Raw genomic sequence first — 22,340 nt, 5'->3', positions numbered from 1 at the left:
CAGGATTATTTCTCAGATTTTAGCTGGTGATTTGGTCCTGCGGTCTTCATCTGGACAGGGTCTTCAGCTCTATCTGGATCAGTCACAGCAGAGTGTAAAGCGACTGAGATAAGAATGAGCACCCCAAAGTCGGAGTCTGCAGTGGTGAAGAGAGAGCTGAGCTGTACGGCAAAGCTCTCAATTTAACTGTTGATCTACGTTTCTATACTCACCAATGTTCATGAGCTGTGGGTTGTGAAGTGGTTACAAGCGGCCGAAATTAGTTTCCTCTTTAGGGTGCCGATAGAGTGAGGAGCTCGGAGTAAAGTCGCTGCTCCTCCACATAGAGAGGAGCCAGATGAGGTGGCTCGGCTACCTGGTTAAGATGCCTCCTGGACACCTCCCAACGTGTCCTGGGGAAGACCCACCTACAGTATGTCTCCCAGCTGGCCGAGGATAGGTTGATTGGCAACACTAAATTAGCCCTAGTGTGTGAATGTGAGTGTGAATGTTGTCTGTCTATCTGTGTTGGCCCTGCGATGAGTTGGCGACTTGTCCAGGGTGTACGCCGCCTTCCGCCCATGTGCAGCTGAGATAGGCTCCAGCACCCCCCGCGACCCCAAAAGGGACAAGCGGTAGAAAATAGATGGATGGATGGGTAAAATCAATTTGTGAAATCAAACATCTACAGCAGGGGTGCCCACACTCTTTCTGCAGGCGAGCTACTTTTCAATTGACCAAGTCAAGGGGATCTACCTCATTCATATATATAATTTATATTTATTTATTTATGAAAGATACGTTTTTCTTAACAAGTTAAAGGTGTTTAATGATAATACAAGCATGTTTAACATTTAGATTCCTCTCTTTCATGAAGACAAGAATATAAGTTGGTGTATTACCTGGTTATGATGACTTGCATTGATTGGAATCAGACAGCAGTGCTGATAACGTCCGTACTCAGTGGCTTAGTGGTTAGAGTGTCCGCCCTGAGGTTGTGAGTTCAAACCCCGGCCGAGTCATACTAAAGGCTATAAAAATGGGAGCCATTACCTCCCTGCTTGGCACTCAGCATCAAGGGTTGGAATTGGGGGTTGAATCACCAAAAATGATTCCCGGGCGCGGCACCGCTGCTGCCCAGTGCTCCCCTCATCTCCCAGGGGGTGATCAAAGGGATGGGTCAAATGCAGAGGACAGATTTCACCACACCTAGTGTGTGTGACAATCATTAGTACTTTAACTTTAACTTAACTTAATTTCTGAATGGAGGAGAAAAAAAGTCCTCCTTTCTGTCCAATACCACATGAAAGTGGTTGGTTTTTTGGCATCTTATTTGTCCAACTTCCATACTTGTTTTTATACACTTTACAAGAAATACATTGGCGGTAAACTCGGTAGCTTGCGAGTTTGTGCACGCTAGCTTTTTGAGGCTCTTATTTTGTTAGCGCAGGCAGGATGAAGCAGACTTTTATTGTGCAAACAGGAACTGTGCAGTCGGTCTTTAGAGTTTTGACGGCAGGTACGGCGCGAGAGTCTATTGAAATAAAAAGTGTTTCTCGCCCTCTTGTCGGTTATTTTTTCTTAATAATGATCTGGCAGCAGCCAACGTAATCTCACAAGACCCTTGGGTGCAGTGAAGGTCAATCAAGTGACGAAAGTGACATCACAGTGAAGATTGATGATCGCCAATCTATTTTTTTAATGCCTGCCTGGCGATCGACTGACACACCCTCTGCCTTGCAATCGACGTAATGGGCACCCCTGATCTACATAATATCATATATGAAACAATAGTTCTACTAAATAATTAGTTAGGGACGGCGTGGCGCAGTGGAAGAATGGCCGTGCGCGACCCGAGGGTCCCTGGTTCAATCCCCACCTAGTACCAACCTCGTTGTGTCCTGAGCAAGACACTTCACCCTTGCTCCTGATGGGTGCTGGTTAGCGCCTTGCATGGCAGCTCCCTCCATCAGTGTGTGAATGTGTGTGTGAATGGGCAAATGTGGAAGTAGTGTCAAAGCGCTTTGAGTACCTTGAAGGTAGAAAAGCGCTATACAAGTACAACCCATTTATCATTTATTATTTACTAGTGGACAATTAAATGTATTGCTAGTCCCAGCCATAACTGCATAACAAACTTATTGTAGGATTCTTGAAAACGAGCAGTGAGACTCAATTACAAACTTCATCTTGCAGCCATCAAATCTGCACCTGCATAAACAAATTAGGCTACACGTCCAATGGAAGCAGAGAAGAGCTGGCAAGGTTCTATCCTATTGGCTGTGAGGCAGCGTGTTTCTACACATGGAGAACATTTGAAACAAAAAGACCATTAGGTCTTTGTTGATTTAAGTTGTTTGTTAGTAGACTTTTTCCAGGTAAAAGCAACAGATCTGTATTGGAAACCCATTGTGATTGATTTGACACCAAATGATTCCCAAGGGCGGTCACCGCTGCTGCTCACTGCTCTCCTCACCTCACATGGGGTGGAACATGGGGATGGGTCAAATACAGAGAGTAATTGCCCCACACCTAGTGTGCATGTGTGTGACTATCAGTGGTACTTTAACTTTGCCACAAAGAATTAGGGGGTCAAAACGCCAAAAACACAATTTTCATTGTATTTTAGACACACATGAATACAGTCAATATTTGTGGGCAAATTCATATCAACACATACATTAATGTCTATTAAAAATCATAATCAATAATGTAAGTCAATGGGTACAAATTAAAAGGAGAACATGTTCAAAAATACTTGGCAATATTTCAGCTATTAACTTTTACCTGAACAATATGTTACGGCAAAAGCACGCTCCTTGCTTCCCTCTTCTGCTGGAGCGCTCAGAGGCTCCGCTGTGAGCACCAGACACGCCCCTGCGCTCGTCACGCAGACCGCGCCCACACTCCGCCGCAGCTGGAGACAATCTACTAACAACGCACCTGGCTTTGATGAGGGACAACAGTATAAAGAGCTCCGACGCTGATTCCTCGTCGTCGGAACGTCGCTCTGCTCGCAGTAAGCTTCACGTATCTGACTTCCCTCCATCTCTCGCTTGTTTTTGCCTATTTCCTTGTGCCTCTTTTTCTGATCCCAGTGTTGTCTTTCGTTTCCCCACAGTGCTCGTGTATCAGCCTTGTTGTATCCACCGCTGCCATATTTCCCTCCTGGACTCTGCTTGCCTCCCCGATCATTGACCCAGTTTTGGACTTCCGGATTTCGTTCCCCCCGCTCTCGACCCCGCTTGGATATTGGACTCTCTCTTGGATCACCCCTTTGGACTTGGACGCTTTTCATTCAACACGCACCTCAACAAACCTTACGGTATTCATTTGGTTAAATTCACACACATGGTTTCTCATGCAAGCACATAGTAGCATACACACCCCATTCACTCATCAAGCACACAATAAACCTGTTGAGCTTGATATTCTGTTGTCGTGCCGTCTCCTTCCCCAGTTCAACATAACAGTACGTTCCGACCACAATGGAACCAGACGGCACTCCTAAGTCTTCGCCCGGACCTCTGGATAGGACCTTCCCCAGTACAGACTTGCCCACACTCCAGTCTGTCATCCAACAACACCAGGTCCGTTTTTCCACCCTGGAGGACAAATTGGATGTTTCTTTCGCCAGCCTGTTGTCCAGGATCGACAATCTCAGAACTGGTCAGGTGACACCACCCACACTTGTCATTAGCCCAACCAATACACTCGCCACTGGGGAAGCTACGCCCCTCCGGGAACCTAAGATAGCAAGTCCTAAGAATTTTGAGGGAAATTTTGAAGACTGTCGTGGCTTCTTGATTCAATGCGAGTTCATTTTTTTACACCAACCTTCACGTTATGCTAATGACGGTGCTAAGATCGCCTTTATATTTTCCCTACTCTCAGGACCTGCGCTGAAGTGGGCCACATCTACACTCAGTAAAGAGTCAGGGCTTAACACCAATTATGTTGCTTTCCACAAGGAGTTTTTGGCGGTATTCGACCATCCTGCTGATGGCGGAGACGCCGCTTCCAGACTCCATTCCATTCGACAGGGCCCCCGATCGGTGGCCACTTATACTTTGGAGTTTCGAACCCTGGCTGCAGAGAGTGGATGGGACGATAAGGCACTTCAGAGCGCTTATCGAAAAGGACTTAACGAGACAATTAAGGACGGTTTGTTGCGGGACAGACCTTCAAACTGTCAAGACCTCATTGAGTTAGCCCTATTATTTGACCAAAGAATTATGGAATGTGAGGCGGAGAGGGAGAGCAACTATGGTAGCACCGCATCAGCAAGAATCCCTTGCTATCCCGATCGCTCCCTCACCAGAAGTTCTGACACCGTAAGACCGTTTCCTACCACATCTCAAGAACCCATGCAAATTGGCAGGTCCCAACTAACCTTCGAGGAACGTGAACGGAGGTTTCAACATCGTCTCTGTCTATACTGTCTCTGTCTATACTGTGGCCAGGCGGATCATCAGATACGTGACTGCACTATTCGGTCAAAAGGATCGGGCTCATCAGTCAAGGGGATCCTGGTGAGTCATACTACTGTCCCCACAACTCCCTCTAGGAGGAACCCTAGTATTTTGTTCCCTGCAAACTTGACTTGGAATGCTAGGACAGTATTCATGGACGCCTACCTGGACTCCGGAGCCGACAAAAGCTTCATTGACTTGAGGTACGCCCAAGAGAAGGGTATTCCATTAATACCTTTAAAAGAATTTGTCGCCGCCCAGGCCCTAGATGGCCACCCTTTGGGCCCCATCAAGTACCGCACTCAACCACTGTCTCTTACCCTTTCTGGCAACCACACAGAGCATCAGCTTCTGGGTTTTGGACGCTCCAGTAGCCCCCCTCGTCCTAGGCCGATCTTGGCTCATTCAACATGACCCCCACATCTCTTGGGCAACTGGTAAGATACTGGCTTGGAGTAACCACTGCCATGCTCATTGCCTCAAGTCAGCAGTGGTCCATTCCAAAAATCCGAGGCCAGCGTCATCCCCGGCGGATCTTTCCCGAGTCCCAAGAGTTTACCACGATCTGGCCGCCGTGTTCAGTAAGGAACAAGCCTTGTCTCTTCCACCTCACAGACCTTACGACTGTTCGATCGACCTCATCCCTAATGCAGTTCTCCCTTGCAGTCGATTGTATAACTTGTCTCTCCCTGAAAAACAAGCTATGAAGGATTACATCTCCGAGTCCCTTGCCTCTGGTATCATCAGACCATCCAAGTCACCTGTAGCCGCGGGTTTTTTCTTTGTTAGCAAGAAGGATGGGTCTCTTCGTCCCTGCATCGACTACCGCCAACTGAACTGTATAACAATTAAGAATAAATACCCTCTACCTCTGCTTAATTCATCCTTTGAACCTCTCACCCCCGCCACCATCTTCTCTAAGTTAGATCTTCGTAATGCTTATCATTTGGTCCGCATCCGGGAGGGAGACGAGTGGAAGACAGCATTCAACACTCACCTTGGTCATTTTGAGTATAAAGTTATGCCTTTTGGACAGACTAATGCTCCTGCTGTTTTCCAAGCCCTGGTTAATGACATTCTTAGAGATATGATTGATCGATTTGTAGTAGTTTACCTGGATGATATACTCATTTTTTCCAAGAATCCTCAGGAACACCAGCAACACGTCCATCTCGTCCTACAACGACTACTGGAGAACCGCCTATTCGTCAAAGCAGAAAAGTGTGAGTTTCATTCTTCTGTAGAGTTTCTCGGTTTTGTCATTGAAGAGGGACATATCAAGGCTGACCCCAAGATGGTGAAGGCGGTGGTGGAATGGCCTCAACCCTCTACCCGTACCGAACTACGACATTTTCTGGGATTCGCGGGATTCTACAGACGCTTTATAAAGGACTTCAGTAAGTTGGCCGCACCCCTTCATGCACTCACATCTACCAGCATACCTTTTCAGTGGAACCAAGAAGCAGGTATGGCATTTTGGTGCTTGAAGAGGAGCTTTGTCTCAGCACCCATCCTGGTGTACCCGGATCAAGACTGCCCCTTCATTGTGGAGGTAGACTCATCTGATTCTGGAGTTGGGGCAGTTCTTTCTCAACGCTCCAAGCAGGAAAGCAAGATCCACCCTTGTGCATTTTTTTCAAGACATTTATCCCCTGCAGAGCGTAATTATGATGCTGGAAATCGGGAGTTACTTGCCGTCTACGAGGCATTAAGAGAGTGGAGACATTGGTTGGAGGGTGCAAGACATCAGTTCCAGGTCCTCACGGATCACCGTAATCTTCTACATGTCCGACCTGCCAAAAGGCTCAATGATCGACAGGCCCGATGGTCCCAGTTTTTTGGTCGCTTCAATTATGTTCTCTCTTTTAGACCAGGATCCTGTAACACCAAAGCTGATGCACTCTCTCGCCAGTTCTCAGAAGAAACCACCGATAGTACTCCAGAAGAAACCATTCTTCCTCCCTCCAGGATTATCGGCATGGTCACTTGGAAAGTGGAGGGTCTTGTCCAAGACTCATTGAGAGAGAGACCGGGACCAGGAGGTGGACCTCCCAACAGACTATTCGTCCATCGTGAACTACGTCCTCAAGTTTTGGAGTGAGGGCATTCCAGTGTCTTCTCCTGTCATCCGGGATTCCAACGCACTCTTTCCTTCATCCGCCGGCGGTTCTGGTGGCCATCCATGGCTAAGGATACCCGTGAGTTTATCGCCGCATGCAGTACTTGTGCTAGAAATAAACCCTCCCACAGACCGCCGGCAGGACTGCTGTGTCCTCTCCCCGTCCCCAGTCGCCCACGGTCTCACATATCTATGGATTTCATCACTGGTTTTCCGCCGTCCCAAGGTAATACCGCCATACTCACCTTTATTGACCGATTTTCCAAAGCTGCACATTTTGTTCCCCTTCCCAAACTTCCATCTTCATCTGAAACTGCTGACCTTCTTACCACCCACATTGTTAAACAACATGGCATCCCGGTGGACATTGTCTCGGACCGTGGCCCCCAGTTCACATCCAGGGTGTGGCAGGCCTTCTGCAAGGGAATTGGGGCCACGGTCAGCCTCACTTCTGGTTATCATCCGCAGAGTAATGGTCAGGCAGAGAGGGCGAACCAGAGTGTGGAGACCATGTTGCGCTGCATTTCCGCTCGCCAACCATCCTCATGGAGCAAGTTTCTGCCATGGGTCGAATTTGCCTATAACTCCATGAAGAGTTCAGCTACTGGGTTATCACCATTTGACTGTTCTCTTGGTTACCAGCCCCCTATGTTTCCCCAACAGGAGATTGAAGCGTCTGTGTCTTCCTCACGCAAACATATCAGGAAGTGCCACCAGGTCTGGAAAGCAGCCCGTGCTTCTCTGCTTAGATCTTCCGAAAGAATGTGCAACAGTGCCAACCGGCGACGCATTCCAGCTCCCGTTTACTCTCCAGGCCAACAAGTACTACTACGTACCAAGGACCTTCATCTACAGGTACCATCCCGTAAACTCGCACCCCGCTTTGTAGGACCCTTCACTATTGAGGCTATCATTAACCCTGTTGCAGTCAGATTATCTTTGCCATCTTCAGTTAAACGTCACCCAGTAGTCCATGTTTCCCAGATAAAGCCTGTTTCTAGTTCTCCACTCTTCTTCCCCGACCCCATCCCTCCCCCTCCTAGAATTTTGGACAATGGTGATCCTGTTTCCTCGTCGTCGGAACGTCGCTCTGCTCGCAGTAAGCTTCACGTATCTGACTTCCCTCCAGCTCTCGCTTGTTTTTGCCTATTTCCTTGTGCCTCTTTTTCTGATCCCAGTGTTGTCTTTCGTTTCCCCACAGTGCTCGTGTATCAGCCTTGTTGTATCCACCGCTGCCATATTTCCCTCCTGGATTCTGCTTGCCTCCCCGATCCTTGACCCAGTTTTGGACTTCCGGATTTCGTTCCCCCCGCTCTCGACCCCGCATGGATATTGGACTCTCTCTTGGATCACCCCTTTGGACTTGGACGCTTTTCATTCAACACGCACCTCAACAAATCTTACGGTATTCATTTGGTTAAATTCACACACATAGTTTCTCATGCAAGCAGATAGTAGCATACACACCCCATTCACTCATCAAGCACACAATAAACCTGTTGAGCTTGATATTCTGTTGTCGTGCCGTCTCCTTCCCCAGTTCGACATAACACAATAATGTTTGGTACCAACATGCTTCAAGGGTTAAAGTCCTGCGGCTTCAATTTTACGACAATTGTGTTTGATAAGATGGGACTTATTAGAGAATCTTTCATCACACACATCGCAACTCAACACAATGTGTGTTTTCATGTATTCGGCCACAAAAGCTTTTGTGACAGATTGTATGGGAATATGGTTTTTCCCTCATGCGAATTTTCAAAAGGTGCTTTCTTAGGAAACCTTTACTTCACAGTGGACAGAAAATCCGTTTCTCTCCAGTGTGTATTTTTGTTTGTCTTTTCAACTCATCTTTTGCGCACAAAGCCTTTGCTGCACACCGAGCAGGAAAAAGGTTTCTCTCCTGCATGTCTCGACACATGGACTAAAAGGCTTTGTCTAGTCCAAAAGCTTTTGTTGCACAGTGTGCAGCAATATGGTTTCCCCCCCAAGTGCGTTCTCTTGTGTAATAAAAGGATTGCTTGCCTTTCAAAGCTTTTGTTGCAGATTAAACAGCATTACGGTTTCTTCCCAGTGTGTGTTTCAATGTGTACTAAAAGGATTGTTTTGTCACAAAAGCTTTTGTGGCAGATTGAACAGGAATAAGGTTTTTGCTCAGTGTGTATCTTCATGTGATTATTTGAACTTTGCTTCCTTACCAAACCTGTACCACACACTGAACAGAAAACAGGTTTCTCTCCAGTGTAAATTTGTGTGTCTCATTAAGAGTTCTCTTGCTGATAAAAGTTTTGTCACATTGAGAGCATTGAAGGTGCGTGGTGTTCGCGTGAAAAGTCTTAATAGCATTAGAGACATATTCCTCATCAGTATCATTCTTCTCATCACTTTCACCTCTGACATTACTCTTCACAGGGACACCAATCACTTCCAACTCCTCTAATCTTTTTAAACTCTTTCTCTCATTTTGCAGTTTTGCTCAGTCACGTGATGCCTTGTCCTACCGAATGTTTAGTAAAAAAACAAAACATGCATGATGGTTTTTTTTTTCATTTTTATGACATCTGCCTTAGAATGGAAATTTGGCTACTTAAGCCAATTCTGGCATATTTACAGTGTTGCTTTTGCTGATATGTTTATCGCCATTCAGTCGGGTTACCAGAATTTCAGTAGTCAATACCGATACCTATGAATTTGCACGATTCTCAATATTTTTTGATATCATAACGAAAATATAAAAACAACTGAACCCATATACTTAAAATCAACTAATTTGTTGAAAAGTGTTTGAAAGTGTCAAGTATTTAAGATCACTGTGCTTCAACTTTTGTTTGCACATACTTTAAGTAGCAGTATAAGCTGCCAAGAGTAACTACACATTCCAAAAAAGAAAAGCAGTGTTCTAGAACTTCCCAGTATATCAGAACAACCAATATTTTTCTTATAAATATGCTAATAAATAGCAACAATAGTCAACTATATTACATTCTAAAAAGAACAGCAGCGTTGTGGAACCTTTAAGCATATAAAACAAACAATATTGCAATTAATATTATTTCTATATGGTCGTAGTATTACGTCATGTCATTTGTAATTAAAAGGTAAAGTTAAAGTCCCAACGATTGTCACACACTCACTAGGTGTGGCGAAATGATAAAATAAAAAGGGTAAAAGATCTATTTAAAGACAAATCTTTATGTTTTTATTAGTCTATTAGTATCAAAATGTAATCCTTTTGTAATTGTTTGGATGCAGGCGCAGGTTCCAAAGGTTTTACTGCAGTTCAAGCAAAGGTACAAGGGAGTAGGCAAAAACGTAGTCAAAGGCAAAAAATAGTTCAACAAACAAAGACTAAAGCTAAATGCCACAAACGAACAGGACCGTGTGTTCAGGCTAAAGTCTTTCAAAGTCAAACAATAGGCAGCTGGGCTGAGGAAGGTATATATATATATATATATATATATATATATATATATATATAGATGCTTGGTAACGAGTCACAGGTGAGTGTGGAGTGTGGAATGGTAGAGTCTGATTGGCTGTGAGGCAATCAGCTGATGAGGAGCCAGCTAAGTGTAATTAATAGACTGGAGATGAGGATATCTTGAGTGAGGGAGTGGGCATGGTCCTGACACATTTTTTCATTACGTTATGCATTTTTGCTCAAATTTTACAATTTTGTTGATTTTATTTCTACAATGTGCCATAAAAAAGAGATGTGCAAATGACACCCAGGCCACACTTTTCTTTCCCTGACCTAAGGGAAAAACACTCTCCTCCGGTATTGAGCACTCTTTAACGGATAAACCACAGTAACCTCGGCTATATATATATATATATATATGTATATATATATATATATATATGGCATGGTATGTGTTTATTGTATATATGTTAGAGCTGTCAAACGATTAAAATATTTAATCACGATTAATCGCATTTGTGGAGGGGGGCGTGGTCTGCGCGCGTCCTACGGATTCCGGGCGCTGCGCCCGGGACCGGAGGACCACCCGTTCGTGCTGGGGCAGCAGCTGCGGGACGCGGCGATGCGCTGGCTGCAGCTGGGGGACAGCGACGGCCGGGTGGTGGAGCTGGTCGTCTTGGACCAGTTCCTGGAGGCGATTCCGGCGTGGACGTCGGCCTTGGTCCGCTACCATCGCCCGCGAGACCTGGCAGCTGCGGTGACACTGGCGGAGGACCACCTGGCGGTGCATTGCGAGGCGCGGAGGGAGGAGAGGACCGCGCACATCACGAGCAGAGGCTACGTCGCCAGCCCTTCGGCCCCGGAGAAATAACTTTTTTTTTTCATCTGCCCCACAGGCTCCGGTTCCTGCTGATATTGGGCTTCCCCCGCAGATGGCCCCTCGAACACCTGGGCAGGCGTGCTGGAGGTGCGGGCAGCCTGGTCACCTGCGGCGGGAATGCCCGCTCATGGAAGTGGGGCAAGTGATCCGGGTTGTCGGCCCTCCGGCGCCCTCCCCCGGCCCGGGAGAGACATACTGTGTCCCGGTAAGGGTACAAGGGAGTACACACCGGGCGATTGTGGATTCGGGCTGTGATCCATGATCCACCGGAACCTGGTTCGACCCGGGGCATTGAGGCAGGCAGCACGGGTGAAAATTACATGTGTTCATGAGGATGTGCACGAATACCCCATGGTGCCGGTACAAATTCAATCCAATAAACAAAAACATAGCATCAAGGTTGCTATAAGTGCGCACCTAACGCACCCCTTAATCTTGGGTACCAATTGGGTGGGGTTTGATGAGCTAATGACACAGTGTGCAGGGGTGCGTTCACGACCATCAGGAATATGCGCTGTTCTCAGCGGCGACGCGAGATCATCCGACACTGCCAAGCGGGAGGGGGAACCGGCGGGCCCCCCACTGGCACCCCATGGAAGACTTCCCACTTGAGCAGTCTCGGGATGACACTCTGCGCTCGGCCTGGGACCAAGTGATTTCTATTTATGGTCAGCTGGTGCGCGGGTATTCCCTCACTTTGCTTTAATCAGGGATAGATTATAAAGTGAGTCGTGACACTCAAACAGGAGAGGAAATCACCCAGTTGTTGGTGCCCAAACGCCGTCGGGAAATGGTTTTCCAGGCGGCGCATGTCAACCTCATGGACACATGGGGTATGATAAAACACTCCACCAGTTAATGATCCGTTTCTATTGGCCAGGCATCCGGGCAGACATGCGCCGCTGGTGCGCGGCCTGCCAGCTAGTCAATCCAGCGGTCACCCCCAGGGCGCCTTTGCGCCTGTTACCCCTCATGGATGTCCCGTTTGAACGGATTGGCATGGACCTCGTCAGACCATTCCACCCGAGCACCCGGGGATATCGTTTTGTGTTAGTCCTGGTGGATTACGCAACTGGATATCCCGAAGCAGTGCCGCTGCGGTCCATCTTTGCAAAGAGTGTGGCGCAAGCACTGTCCACCCGAGTCGGAATCCCGAAAGAGATTCTGACTGACCAGAGCACGTTCTTTATGTCACGCACGGTGAAGGAACTATACGGATTATTAGGAATTAAATCTATTCGGACCAGCGTCTACCACCCGCAGACTTACGGGCTGGTGGAGCGGCTGAATAAGACACTAAAATCCATGATCCGTAAGTTTGTGCACTAGGACAAACCTAATTAGGATAAATGGGTGGATCCCCTGCTGTTTGCAGTGCGGGAGCTAGGTACCCCAGTCCTCCACAGGGTTTTCCCCCTTTGAATTGTTATACGGCAGGAAGCCGCGCTGGGTTTTGGACCTCGTTAAGGAAAGCTGGGAGGAAGGTCCAAGCCCCAGCAAAAATGAAATACAATACGTTATGGACCTGAGAGCAAAACTCCGCACGTTGGGTCACTTGTCACGTGAGAATTTGCTCCGGGCCCAGGAACGTCAGCAGCGTCTGTATAACAAGGGGACACAGCTCAGGAAATTTTCACCGGGAGAGAAAGTGCTTCTATTACTCCCGACATCCAGCTCTAAATTACTTGCCAAGTGGCAAGGACCCTTTGTGGTCACACGACGAGTGAATGATGTGGATTACGAGGTCCGGCGTTTGGACCAGGGCGGAGACACCCAAATTTACCATCTCAACCTCCTGAAAGCATGGAAGGAGGCGGAGCCTGTTTCCATGGTGATGGCGGTCCGCCCAGCCTTCCCTCCTCCTCTGTGATAATCAGCTTACACCATCACAGAAAGCAGATGTTGCCAAGCTACAGCAGCGCTTTTCTGATGTGTTCTCCCCCCGCACGAACCTCATCCAACATCACATTGAGACCAGCCTGGGTGTGACGCTGCGGTCTTGGCCCTAAAGGCTGCCCGAACACAAACGCAAAGTGGTTCAGGAAGAATCAAAATCTATGCTGGAGTTAGGGGTAATAGAAGAATCCCGCAGTGCGTGGTGCAGCCCCATCGTTCTGGTAGGGAATAAAGATGGGTCTGTGCGGTTCTGTGTGGATTACCGCAAAGTGAATGAAGTGTCACGTTTTGACGCCTCCCCGATGTCCCGGGTTGACGAGCTCCAGGATCGGCTGGGCACTGCTCGTTTTTTCACGACACTGGATTTGACCAAGGGCTACTGGCAGATTCCCTTGTCGCCAGAGTCTAAGGAAAAAACGGCATTCTCCACTCCGGAAGGATTGTACCATTTTGTGACAAACCTGTTCGGCTTGTTCGGTGCGCCCGCCACATTCCAGCGCCTCGTGGACCGGGTGCTGCGTCCCCACGCTGCGTATGCGGCCGCCTATCTGGATGACGTCATCATCCAGAGTGGCGGCTGGGAAGAAAACATGCAAAGGGTGGGGGCGGTGCTCGAATCACTGAGGCAGGCGGGGCTCACCGCCAACCCGGCAAAGTGTGCGGTGGGCCGGAGAGAGGTACAGTATTTGGGGTATCACTTGGGAGGAGGGCAGGTGCGCCCGCAAGTAGATAAAACAGCGGCAATTGCGGCCTGCCCAACCCCCAAGACGAAAAAGGAGGTGAGGCAGTTTTTGGGGCCGGCAGGTTACTACCGGAGGTTCATTCCCCGGTTTGCCGACCTGACCAGCCCACTAACTGACCTCACCTGAAAGGGTGCTCCAGATCCGGTCCGGTAGAAGGAAGCAGTGCCTGCAGGCGTTCGAGAGGGTGAAAACGTCCCTCTGTGAGGAGCCGGTCCTTCCCGGCCTGAGTCTGGCGGTGGAGGTGTGTGGAGGGGGGCGTGGTCGGCGCGCCTCCTGCGGGAATGGAGTGTGTATGGCCCGGCTTCGAAGCCCAGCTGACAGTTGAGTAGACTGCCCAGCTGGGAATAATTATCTAATCACCTGTCGCCTTTTTCAGCAGGGGCCGCAGCCATCAGGAGGAGGGCGGATGAGAGAGAAGCGCACACACCCGAAGACAGAAAGAGCGAGAGACCACGAGCACATGTGACCGATAAGTCCTGCACCCTGGAGTATATGCCAATAAAAGACTTGTTCAAACCACGCTGGAAATCACTGAGAGTGGCCCATTCTTTCACAAACGTTTGTTGGAACAGTCTCTATGCCTAAGTGCTTGATTTTATACACCTGTGGTCGGGCTAAGTGATTAGGACACCTGATTCTGATCATTTGGATGGCTGGCCAAATAATTTTGGCAATATAGTGTATATATACACACTAGGGTTGTCCCGATACCAATATTTTGGTAGCGGTACCAAAATGTCGTTCGATACTTTTCAATACTTTTCTAAATAAAGGGTACCACACATTTTTTTTATTTTTGCCTTTATTTTACCAAAAAATGTTATGGTACATTAAACATAAGTTTCTTATAGCAATTTTTTCCCTAAATAAAATAGTGAACATACGAGATAACTTTTCTTTTATTAGTAAGTAAGCAAACAAAGGCTTCTAATTTAGTCTGCTGACATATGCGTACAAATGTTTGTGTCCTTTTCCATTCTATTATTTTGTCAAAATTATTAAGGACAAGTGGTAAAAAATTAATTATGAATCTACTTGTTCATTTACTGTTAATATCTGTTTACATTCTCTTTTAACATGTTCTATCTACACTTCTGGTAAAATGTAATAATCACGTATTCTTCTGTTGTTTGACACTTGTGGTTGGACGTTAGCTTCTAGCTAGCTAGCCATGTCTTAAAGCACCTCTTCCTGAGGGCGTTTCAGTGCAGCTTCACCTTTATCTTTAGTTTTTAAGCGTTCTCCCTTTTCTGTCTACACACTGTGTCTGCTTTTAAGTACTCTGTGATTGTGCGCTGCCGAACATGCTCGTCTGCTTGTAAAACCAGCAATGTCACAACTTGACGATGACGCTCCGTCATGCCCGTAAAAAAAAAAGGGGGGACGTGGGGGGACCGGCACTTTTTTGTGGCGGTATAGTACCGAATATGATTCATTAGTATTGCGGTACTATGCTGTACCTGTATACCGTACAACCCTAACATACACATATACATACCTACATCCATCCATACATACACATATACATTGTTGTTGTTGTTATTGTTGTTGTTGTTGTTCTTGTTGTTGTGTCTTTGTCTTATCCCCAGCAATTTCCCCCTCTGTCTTCCTTTTTTCTCTCTTACCATGGCTGTGCTAAACAATAATATAAAGCCATTTAATAGAGTCAAATACAAGGCAACAAGAGAAGTATCCCACACTTTTCTTTTGTAAAGTAAAATATATATATATATATATATATATATATATATATATATATATATATATTGTTTATATTCAAGCACCGTTGTCATACCAGCAGAGATGAGATGGCACATAATTAGTACCCAATGTACCAAATTTAGCCCAATGAGTACCACTACAACATAATTAATGAAGAAAAGTTAGAGTAACTTATAAAAAGCATAGGTTATGTGGTATAAAGGTATATATTTCAAATAGAAAAGTGTATAAATGTGTTTGCTAAATATCTGTCTAACTTAATATTGTATGATTGTTAATCCCACTGTGAATATTAAAATATGACAATTCATTTGCACTGTATCATAGCTGCATGTATGAAGTTTGCATTAAAAAAAACGTGTGAAAATCAGTTAAGTATTGAGAAGGTGATGATGGATTAAATGTGCTGACACTTCATTGATCCTGTCACTAGATGGAGATGTTGACCGGTTTAAGATGGCGGCCCTACGGCTCTTACAGTGCCAATCGACAGGAGCGGTCGATGCGGCATTTCTATGGCACAAGACTGTAGTTACTACGTCATGGGATCTGACGGAGGAGGTATAACAGGAAAAACAAAAACGAGCTTTCAAAATTAAAGAGAAGAGTGCGCAAGAGTGAGGTAAACTAAGACCAAATGATTTGATCGAACATGTTTATTGCACATGATAGTATGTTTATAAATAAAATACATACGATGGACATTTATATAGATGTAGAGCATGTAATTGTGTTTTTTAAATGTCGTGTTTAAATTATTTTGAATAGCTCAACGGAAGTGTCGAACATGTCTAAGAAATCATGTCGCTTGTAGTGGCGGCGAGTAAAAGACTATTTCGTCAATGTCGAAGCTTGAGGACAACAATCCGCAACAGAGTAAGTAGCCTACTTTGTCAGGGTTTTTATTTTTTTCCAAACGTCCTACTTTCCTTTTGGTTTAAAAACTGCACATTAAGTCAGTAATGACTTATAAAGTTGTGTGTATTAATGGCTATAGTAGTTGCCAGTTACTGTGTGATGTAAATGCACTGCCTGACCTTTCTGTGTAGTAGACTTTGCACGTTCTCTCCGTCCTGGGATTGATATTTGAGGTAAGCAGTCCAGGCTGCAGAAAAACATTTAATTAACATTTATAAAAAAACAATTTTTCAGAGAGGCCCATGCTCAAAAATGTATTTACACCGCGGGAGCACGCACGCTTGTTAAAGCTGCACTGCTGGGGCTTCATTTGTCCACAACTGATTATTACGTCAAATACAAACATTACATTAGTGGTAATTGTAACAATATGTGTTTGAAATTATTCAAGCCTTTATTGTGTCCGAAAAAGTAAAGAGTTGGGACATTTCTATGGTACTACTGAGATTGTAAAGGAATTTTGATCCGATGTTGATGAACTGAAACCTTTCTTGTTTAAAGCTACACACAATATTAACTGCTCTTTTATTCATGCACGTAATACTTACTGATAAAGTTTTTGGATATATTCATGAAATCAATGTATTCTTGGTTGCCAAAAAGTGCTTTTAAGTAGAGATGTCCGATAATATCGGACATAATAACGGCCGATAAATGCTTTAAAATGTAATATTGGAAATTATCGGTATCGGTTTCAAAATTATCGGTATCGGTTTCAAAAAGTTACATTCATGACTTTTTAAAACACCGCTGTGTACACAAACGTAGGGAGAAGTACAGAGCGCCAATAAACCTTAAAGGCACTGCCTTTGTGTGCCGGCCCAATCACATAATATCTACGGCTTTTCACACACACAAGTGAATGCAAGCATACTTGGTCAACAGCCATACAGGTCACACTGAGGGTGGCCGTATAAACAACTTTAACACTGTTACAAATAGGCGCCACACTGTGAACCCACACCAAACAAGAATGACAAACACATTTCAGGAGAACATCCGCACCGTAACACAACATAAACACAACAGAACAAATACCCAGAACCCCTTGCAGCACTAACTATTCCGGGACGCTACAATATACACCCCCCGCTAACCCCCCACCCCCCCACCCCAACCCCGCCCACCTCAACCTCCTCATGCTCTCTCAGGGAGAGCATGTCCCAAATTCCAAGCTGCTGTTTTGAGGCATGTTAAAAAAAATAATGCACTTTGTGACTTCAATAATAAATATGGCAGTGCCATGTTGGCACTTTTTTCCATAACTTGAGTTGATTTATTCTGGTAAACCTTGTTACATTGTTTAATGCATCCAGCGGGGCATCACAACAAAATTAGGCATAATAATGTGTTAATTCCACGACTGTATATATCGGTTGATATCGGTAATTAAGAGTTGGACAATATCGGAATATTGGATATCGGCAAAAAAGCTATTATCGGACATCTCTAATATTAACTGCTTTTTTGTTCATGCACATACTAATAAAGTTTTTGCATGTATTCATGAAATCAATGTATTCTTGGTTGCCAAAAAGTGCTTTTAAGTATAATTTTGATATTGACACATTTCATCTATGCATACATTACTAGAATATATATTTTGAATCACTAAGTTGTTGTTTGCGGTTGATTTCAACTTTACAAATCTTTTTTTTGGTTGCAAATCTTTTTTCTTTTCTTTTTTTTGGTTAGGACACAACTGTTATTTTGTGGGCGCTTTGCCTCCTCTGAACAATATGTCAAACATTTTTGTTGGTCAGTATCGCCCACCTCTAGTCTTTGGAGCGGTTGTGGTCAACAGTCATCAGAGACTGACCGATAAAAAGGCGTTTTACAAGTTATTCAAAAGAGGCCCCGCCCACATGCTTTAGCTTAAGTCATAACCAAGAAAAAAGATTTGCAAGCAAAAATTTGTAACCAAAAAAGATTTGCAATTAGGGATGTCCGATAATGGCTTTTTGCAAATATCCGATATTCCGATATTGTCCAACTCTTTAATTACCGATACCGATATCAACCGATACGGTTATCAACTGATGTATAAAGTCGTGGAATTAACACATTATTATGCCTAATTTGGACAACCAGGTATGGTGAAGATAAGGTACTTTTAAATATTTTTTATAAAATAAGATAAATAAATTAAAAACATTTTCTTGAATAAAAAAGAAATTAAAACAATATAAAAACAGTTACATTGAAACTAGTAATTAATGAAAATTAGTAAAATTAACTGTTAAAGGTTAGTACTATTAGTGGACCAGCAGCACGCACAATTTTTTTTGATTGATTGAAACTTTTATTAGTAGATTGCACAGTGAAGTACATATTCCGTACAATTGACCATTAAATGGTAACACCCGAATAAGTTTTCCAACTTGTTTAAGTCGGGGTCCACAATCATGTGTGCTTACGGACTGTATCCCTTGCAGACTGTATTGATATATATTGATATATAATGTAGGAACCAGAATATTAATAACAGAAAGAAACAACCCTTTTGTGTGAATGAGTGTGAATGGGGGAGGAAGGTTTTTTGGGTTGGTGCACTAATTGTAAGTGTATCTTGTGTTTTTTATGTTGATTTAATAAAAAAATAAATACAAAAAACCGATACCGATAATAAAAAAAACCCGATACCGATAATTTCCGATATTGCATTTTAACGCATTTATTTTCAATAAAAAATGTATTTGCAACCCATGAAAAGATTTGCAACAAAAAGAGTCTGTGTTAGTCTTTCAAAGCCACTATGTGCGTCTTTGCACTACTTGATGGCATTGTTGGCTCATCTTTCTCCCTCTCTCTCTGCAACCAAACCGATGTTCACGCATTGATGAATTGGTCTGTTCTCCACCAATAAAAAAGTGCTGTCAAGTTTACTTTCACTTTAAAGCGGCTTTCTCTCTGCACAAAAAGTGCTTACAAAAAAGACATAATGTGAAAACAATGACAAAATCATGCTAAAAAATATTTTTCATAAATCTGATTTTAATTCACCAATTTTCACCTTTTAAAGACGATGCAGTTATGCAGTACGCTGTTTGAAGTCTGCGCTTTTCACGTGAATTGAAATGAGCATCTGCGTCATTGCGCTACGCTAACTATTATGCTGCGTCTGCATTTTCCTCGTCTACAACGTCAAATCAATCAAGCTTTATTGCAGACTCCAACGTCCAAGTAGACATACAATCATATACAGTACATAAAACAAACAAAATACAGTATAAGGCATTATCACATACTATTAAAAACAGTGCTTGTGCATATTCAGTTAAAAAGGCATCTAATAAATTAATAACAGCAGCGATAAAAAAAATAAAATATATATATATATATATATATATATATATATATATATATATATATATATATATATATATATATATATATATACTTTGAAAATGCGTCTACACATTCTATAAAAGGCACAGATACCAGTGTTTCCATATATACGATTGGTACCTAACAGAACTACATCTAGGATTGGTTATCTGTATAATAAGATCATTGTTGGACCCCTGCAGTCTACATATACATTTAAACATTAGTTTTCTCCAGGTTGCCTGTAAGGTGTTTATCCCTAAATCACAAAAAAGCTTGCTGGCACTACTACCCCTGGGCTTTCTGAGCAGGATTTTAAGAGTCATGATATGCAACCTGGGGTTTGCACAAACTCTTTTTTTTTAACCTCACCCAGAGTGGTGCTGTGTACATAGGGGTTAGAAACAAGTAAACAAGTACACCTTCGCTTCATCAGAACAGTAGTGACATTTTCTCACTAGCATATTGGCTTGGATATACAGCATTATTCTCTGTCTAAGCAAGTCAGCATCATCCTCCATCTTGTCATTGATTACCGTATTTTCCGCACTATAAGGCGCACCGGATTATTAGCCGCACCTTCAATGAATTACATATTTCATAACTTTGTCCACCAATAAGCCGCCCCGGATTATAAGCCGCGCCTACGCTGCGCTAAAGGGAATGTCAAAAAAACAGTCAGATAGTTCAGTCAAACTTTAATAATATATTGAAAACCAGCGTTCTAACAACTCTGTCCCAAAATGTACGCAAATGTGCAATCACAAACATAGTAAAATTCAAAATGGTGTAGAGCAATAGCAACATAATGTTGCTCGAACGTTAATGTCACAACACACAAAATAAACATAGCGCTCACCTTCTGAAGTTATTCTTCATTCGTAAATCCTTCGAATTCTTCGTCTTCGGTGTCCGAATTGAAAAGTTGCGCAAGCGTGGGATCCAAAATGGCCGGTTCCGTCTCGTCGAAGTCATCGGAGTCAGTGTCGCTGTTGTTGTCCAGTAGTTCTGTGAATCCTGCCTTCCGGAAAGCTCGGACCACAGTTGTGACCGAAATATCTGCCCAGGCATTTACGATCCACTGGCAAATGTTGGCGTATGTCGTCCGGCGCTGTCTGCCCGTCTTAGTGAAGGTGTGTTCGCCTTCGGAGCTGTGTGAAAAAAGCCACCCGGCCTCTTCGCGTAAACTTCCCTTAACCACTCGCTCATCTTTTCTTCATCCATCCATCCCTTCGAGTTAGCTTTTATGATGACGCCGGCTGGAAAGGTCTCTTTTGGCAAGGTCTTCCTTTTGAATATCACCATGGGTGGAAGTTAGCATGGCAAGCTAGAACCACAGTGAAGGATGACTTCTCATTCCCTGTGGTGCGAATATTCACCGTACGTGCTCCCGTTCCACAGTGCGGTTCACAGGAATATCAGTTGCTGTGAAATACGGTAGTAATCCGTGTGCGGATGGAGAGATTGCGTCTTTTTATGAACCGGATCCTTGTCGCTTAGTAGGAGCCATTTTGTGGTCTTTACAGATGTAAACAGGAAATGAAACGTACGGTGATATCCGCGCGTTTTTTCTTCTTCTTCCGGGGGCGGGTGGTTGCTTACAGTAGAAGAAGAAGCGCTTCCTGTTCTATGGGGGCGGGTGCTTTCCTTGGCGGTTGCTTGCGTAGAAGAAGAAGCGCTTCCTGTTCTACCGGGAAAAAAGATGGCGGCTGTTTACCGAAGTTGCGAGATCGAAACTTTATGAAAATGAATCGTAATAAAGCGCACCGGGTTATAAGGCGCACTGTCAGCTTTTGAGCAAATTTGTGGTTTTTAGGTGCGCCTTATAGTGCGGAAAATACGGTATGTGGCCTAAGTATTTGACATTGTTGCACACAGACAGGGTTTGACCAGACAAGTAGAAACCTGGGAAATTAAGATGTTGATCTTCCAGAGACTCCTAAGAGACAAGAAACGGAGATGGATTTGATTGGAAACAAGGACTTTTTGACACTGCTGCTCTGTACGCTAAGTTTTAAGATAAAAAACACCATTAACTTTTGAATGTGGGTGTGCTTGTGTGTCTGCACAGAGTGCTGCTGTGGACAGTGCACTTCCTGCATTCAGATCAATATGCGGAGAGGATGGCGTCTCTCTGGGAGCTGCTGTCCGAGAACAACACGGAAAAGATGAATCCGTACACAGGTAACTGTCACACTCACTTATCTAGGACGAATGGCACAGTTGGAGATGTGATGGTCCGGGCTTCCACAGTAGCGGCAGAGGCAAGTTCGTTCTTGATGTAATGATTTAATCCCTTGCGAAAAATGCTGCATGAAGCAGCGTCGCCAAATCCGCTCTCTGCAGCGGGGATACGGAAGTCTATAGGCTATGCATCCACAGAGAGTTGGCCCTGCTTAAAGTCCAACAGCTTCTCTGTCTTTTCCGGGGTGATCAAAGTGAGAGACTTCTTACCAACCATCATGGCCCAAGTGGCGGCTTTTTCAGATAGCATGCTCATGATAAAAGCTATTTTAGCCTGGTCAGAGGAAAAGGAACCAGGCTGCTGGTCAAAAACTAATGAGCACTGATGAAGGAACTGTTCACAGTAGGGCTGGGCGGTATATCGAATATACTCGATATATCGTGGGTTTGTCTCTGTGCGATGTAAAAAATGACTATCTCGTGAGTATTCGAGTATACGTTCTCACGCAGTTGCTTTTAGCTGCGGGCATTACACTACAGGCTTTTCTCACTCTTTCTTGTCTCTCCTTCTCACAGAGATAAAACAAGCGCACCTTGTTACATACGTCACATACTGTCGTGCGTGCAACGTCGTACGCCCTCGCCGAGTAGAGAGGTAGCGGCATGGTAAGGTTTGCGG

General features: G+C 44.5%; 1 protein-coding gene across 1 annotated transcript in view; it reads left to right on the top strand.

The window, feature by feature from the left end:
* The first annotated feature begins 16,012 nt into the window (after positions 1-16,012).
* ldhd (lactate dehydrogenase D) overlaps positions 16,013-22,340 on the top strand; it is a 44,244-nt gene continuing 37,916 nt past the window's right edge. Inside the window, exons 1-2 of the mRNA XM_061927840.1 lie at positions 16,013-16,108; positions 21,549-21,661. Coding sequence (XP_061783824.1) covers positions 16,034-16,108; positions 21,549-21,661 — 188 coding nt within the window. The 5' untranslated portion in view covers positions 16,013-16,033. The remainder of the gene's footprint in view (positions 16,109-21,548; positions 21,662-22,340) is intronic.

The sequence above is a fragment of the Nerophis lumbriciformis genome, linkage group LG35 (genome assembly GCF_033978685.3).
Source record: "Nerophis lumbriciformis linkage group LG35, RoL_Nlum_v2.1, whole genome shotgun sequence".
In the NCBI taxonomy this organism is placed as follows: Eukaryota; Metazoa; Chordata; class Actinopteri; order Syngnathiformes; family Syngnathidae; genus Nerophis; species Nerophis lumbriciformis.
This window is presented reverse-complemented; position numbering and strand designations above follow the sequence as displayed.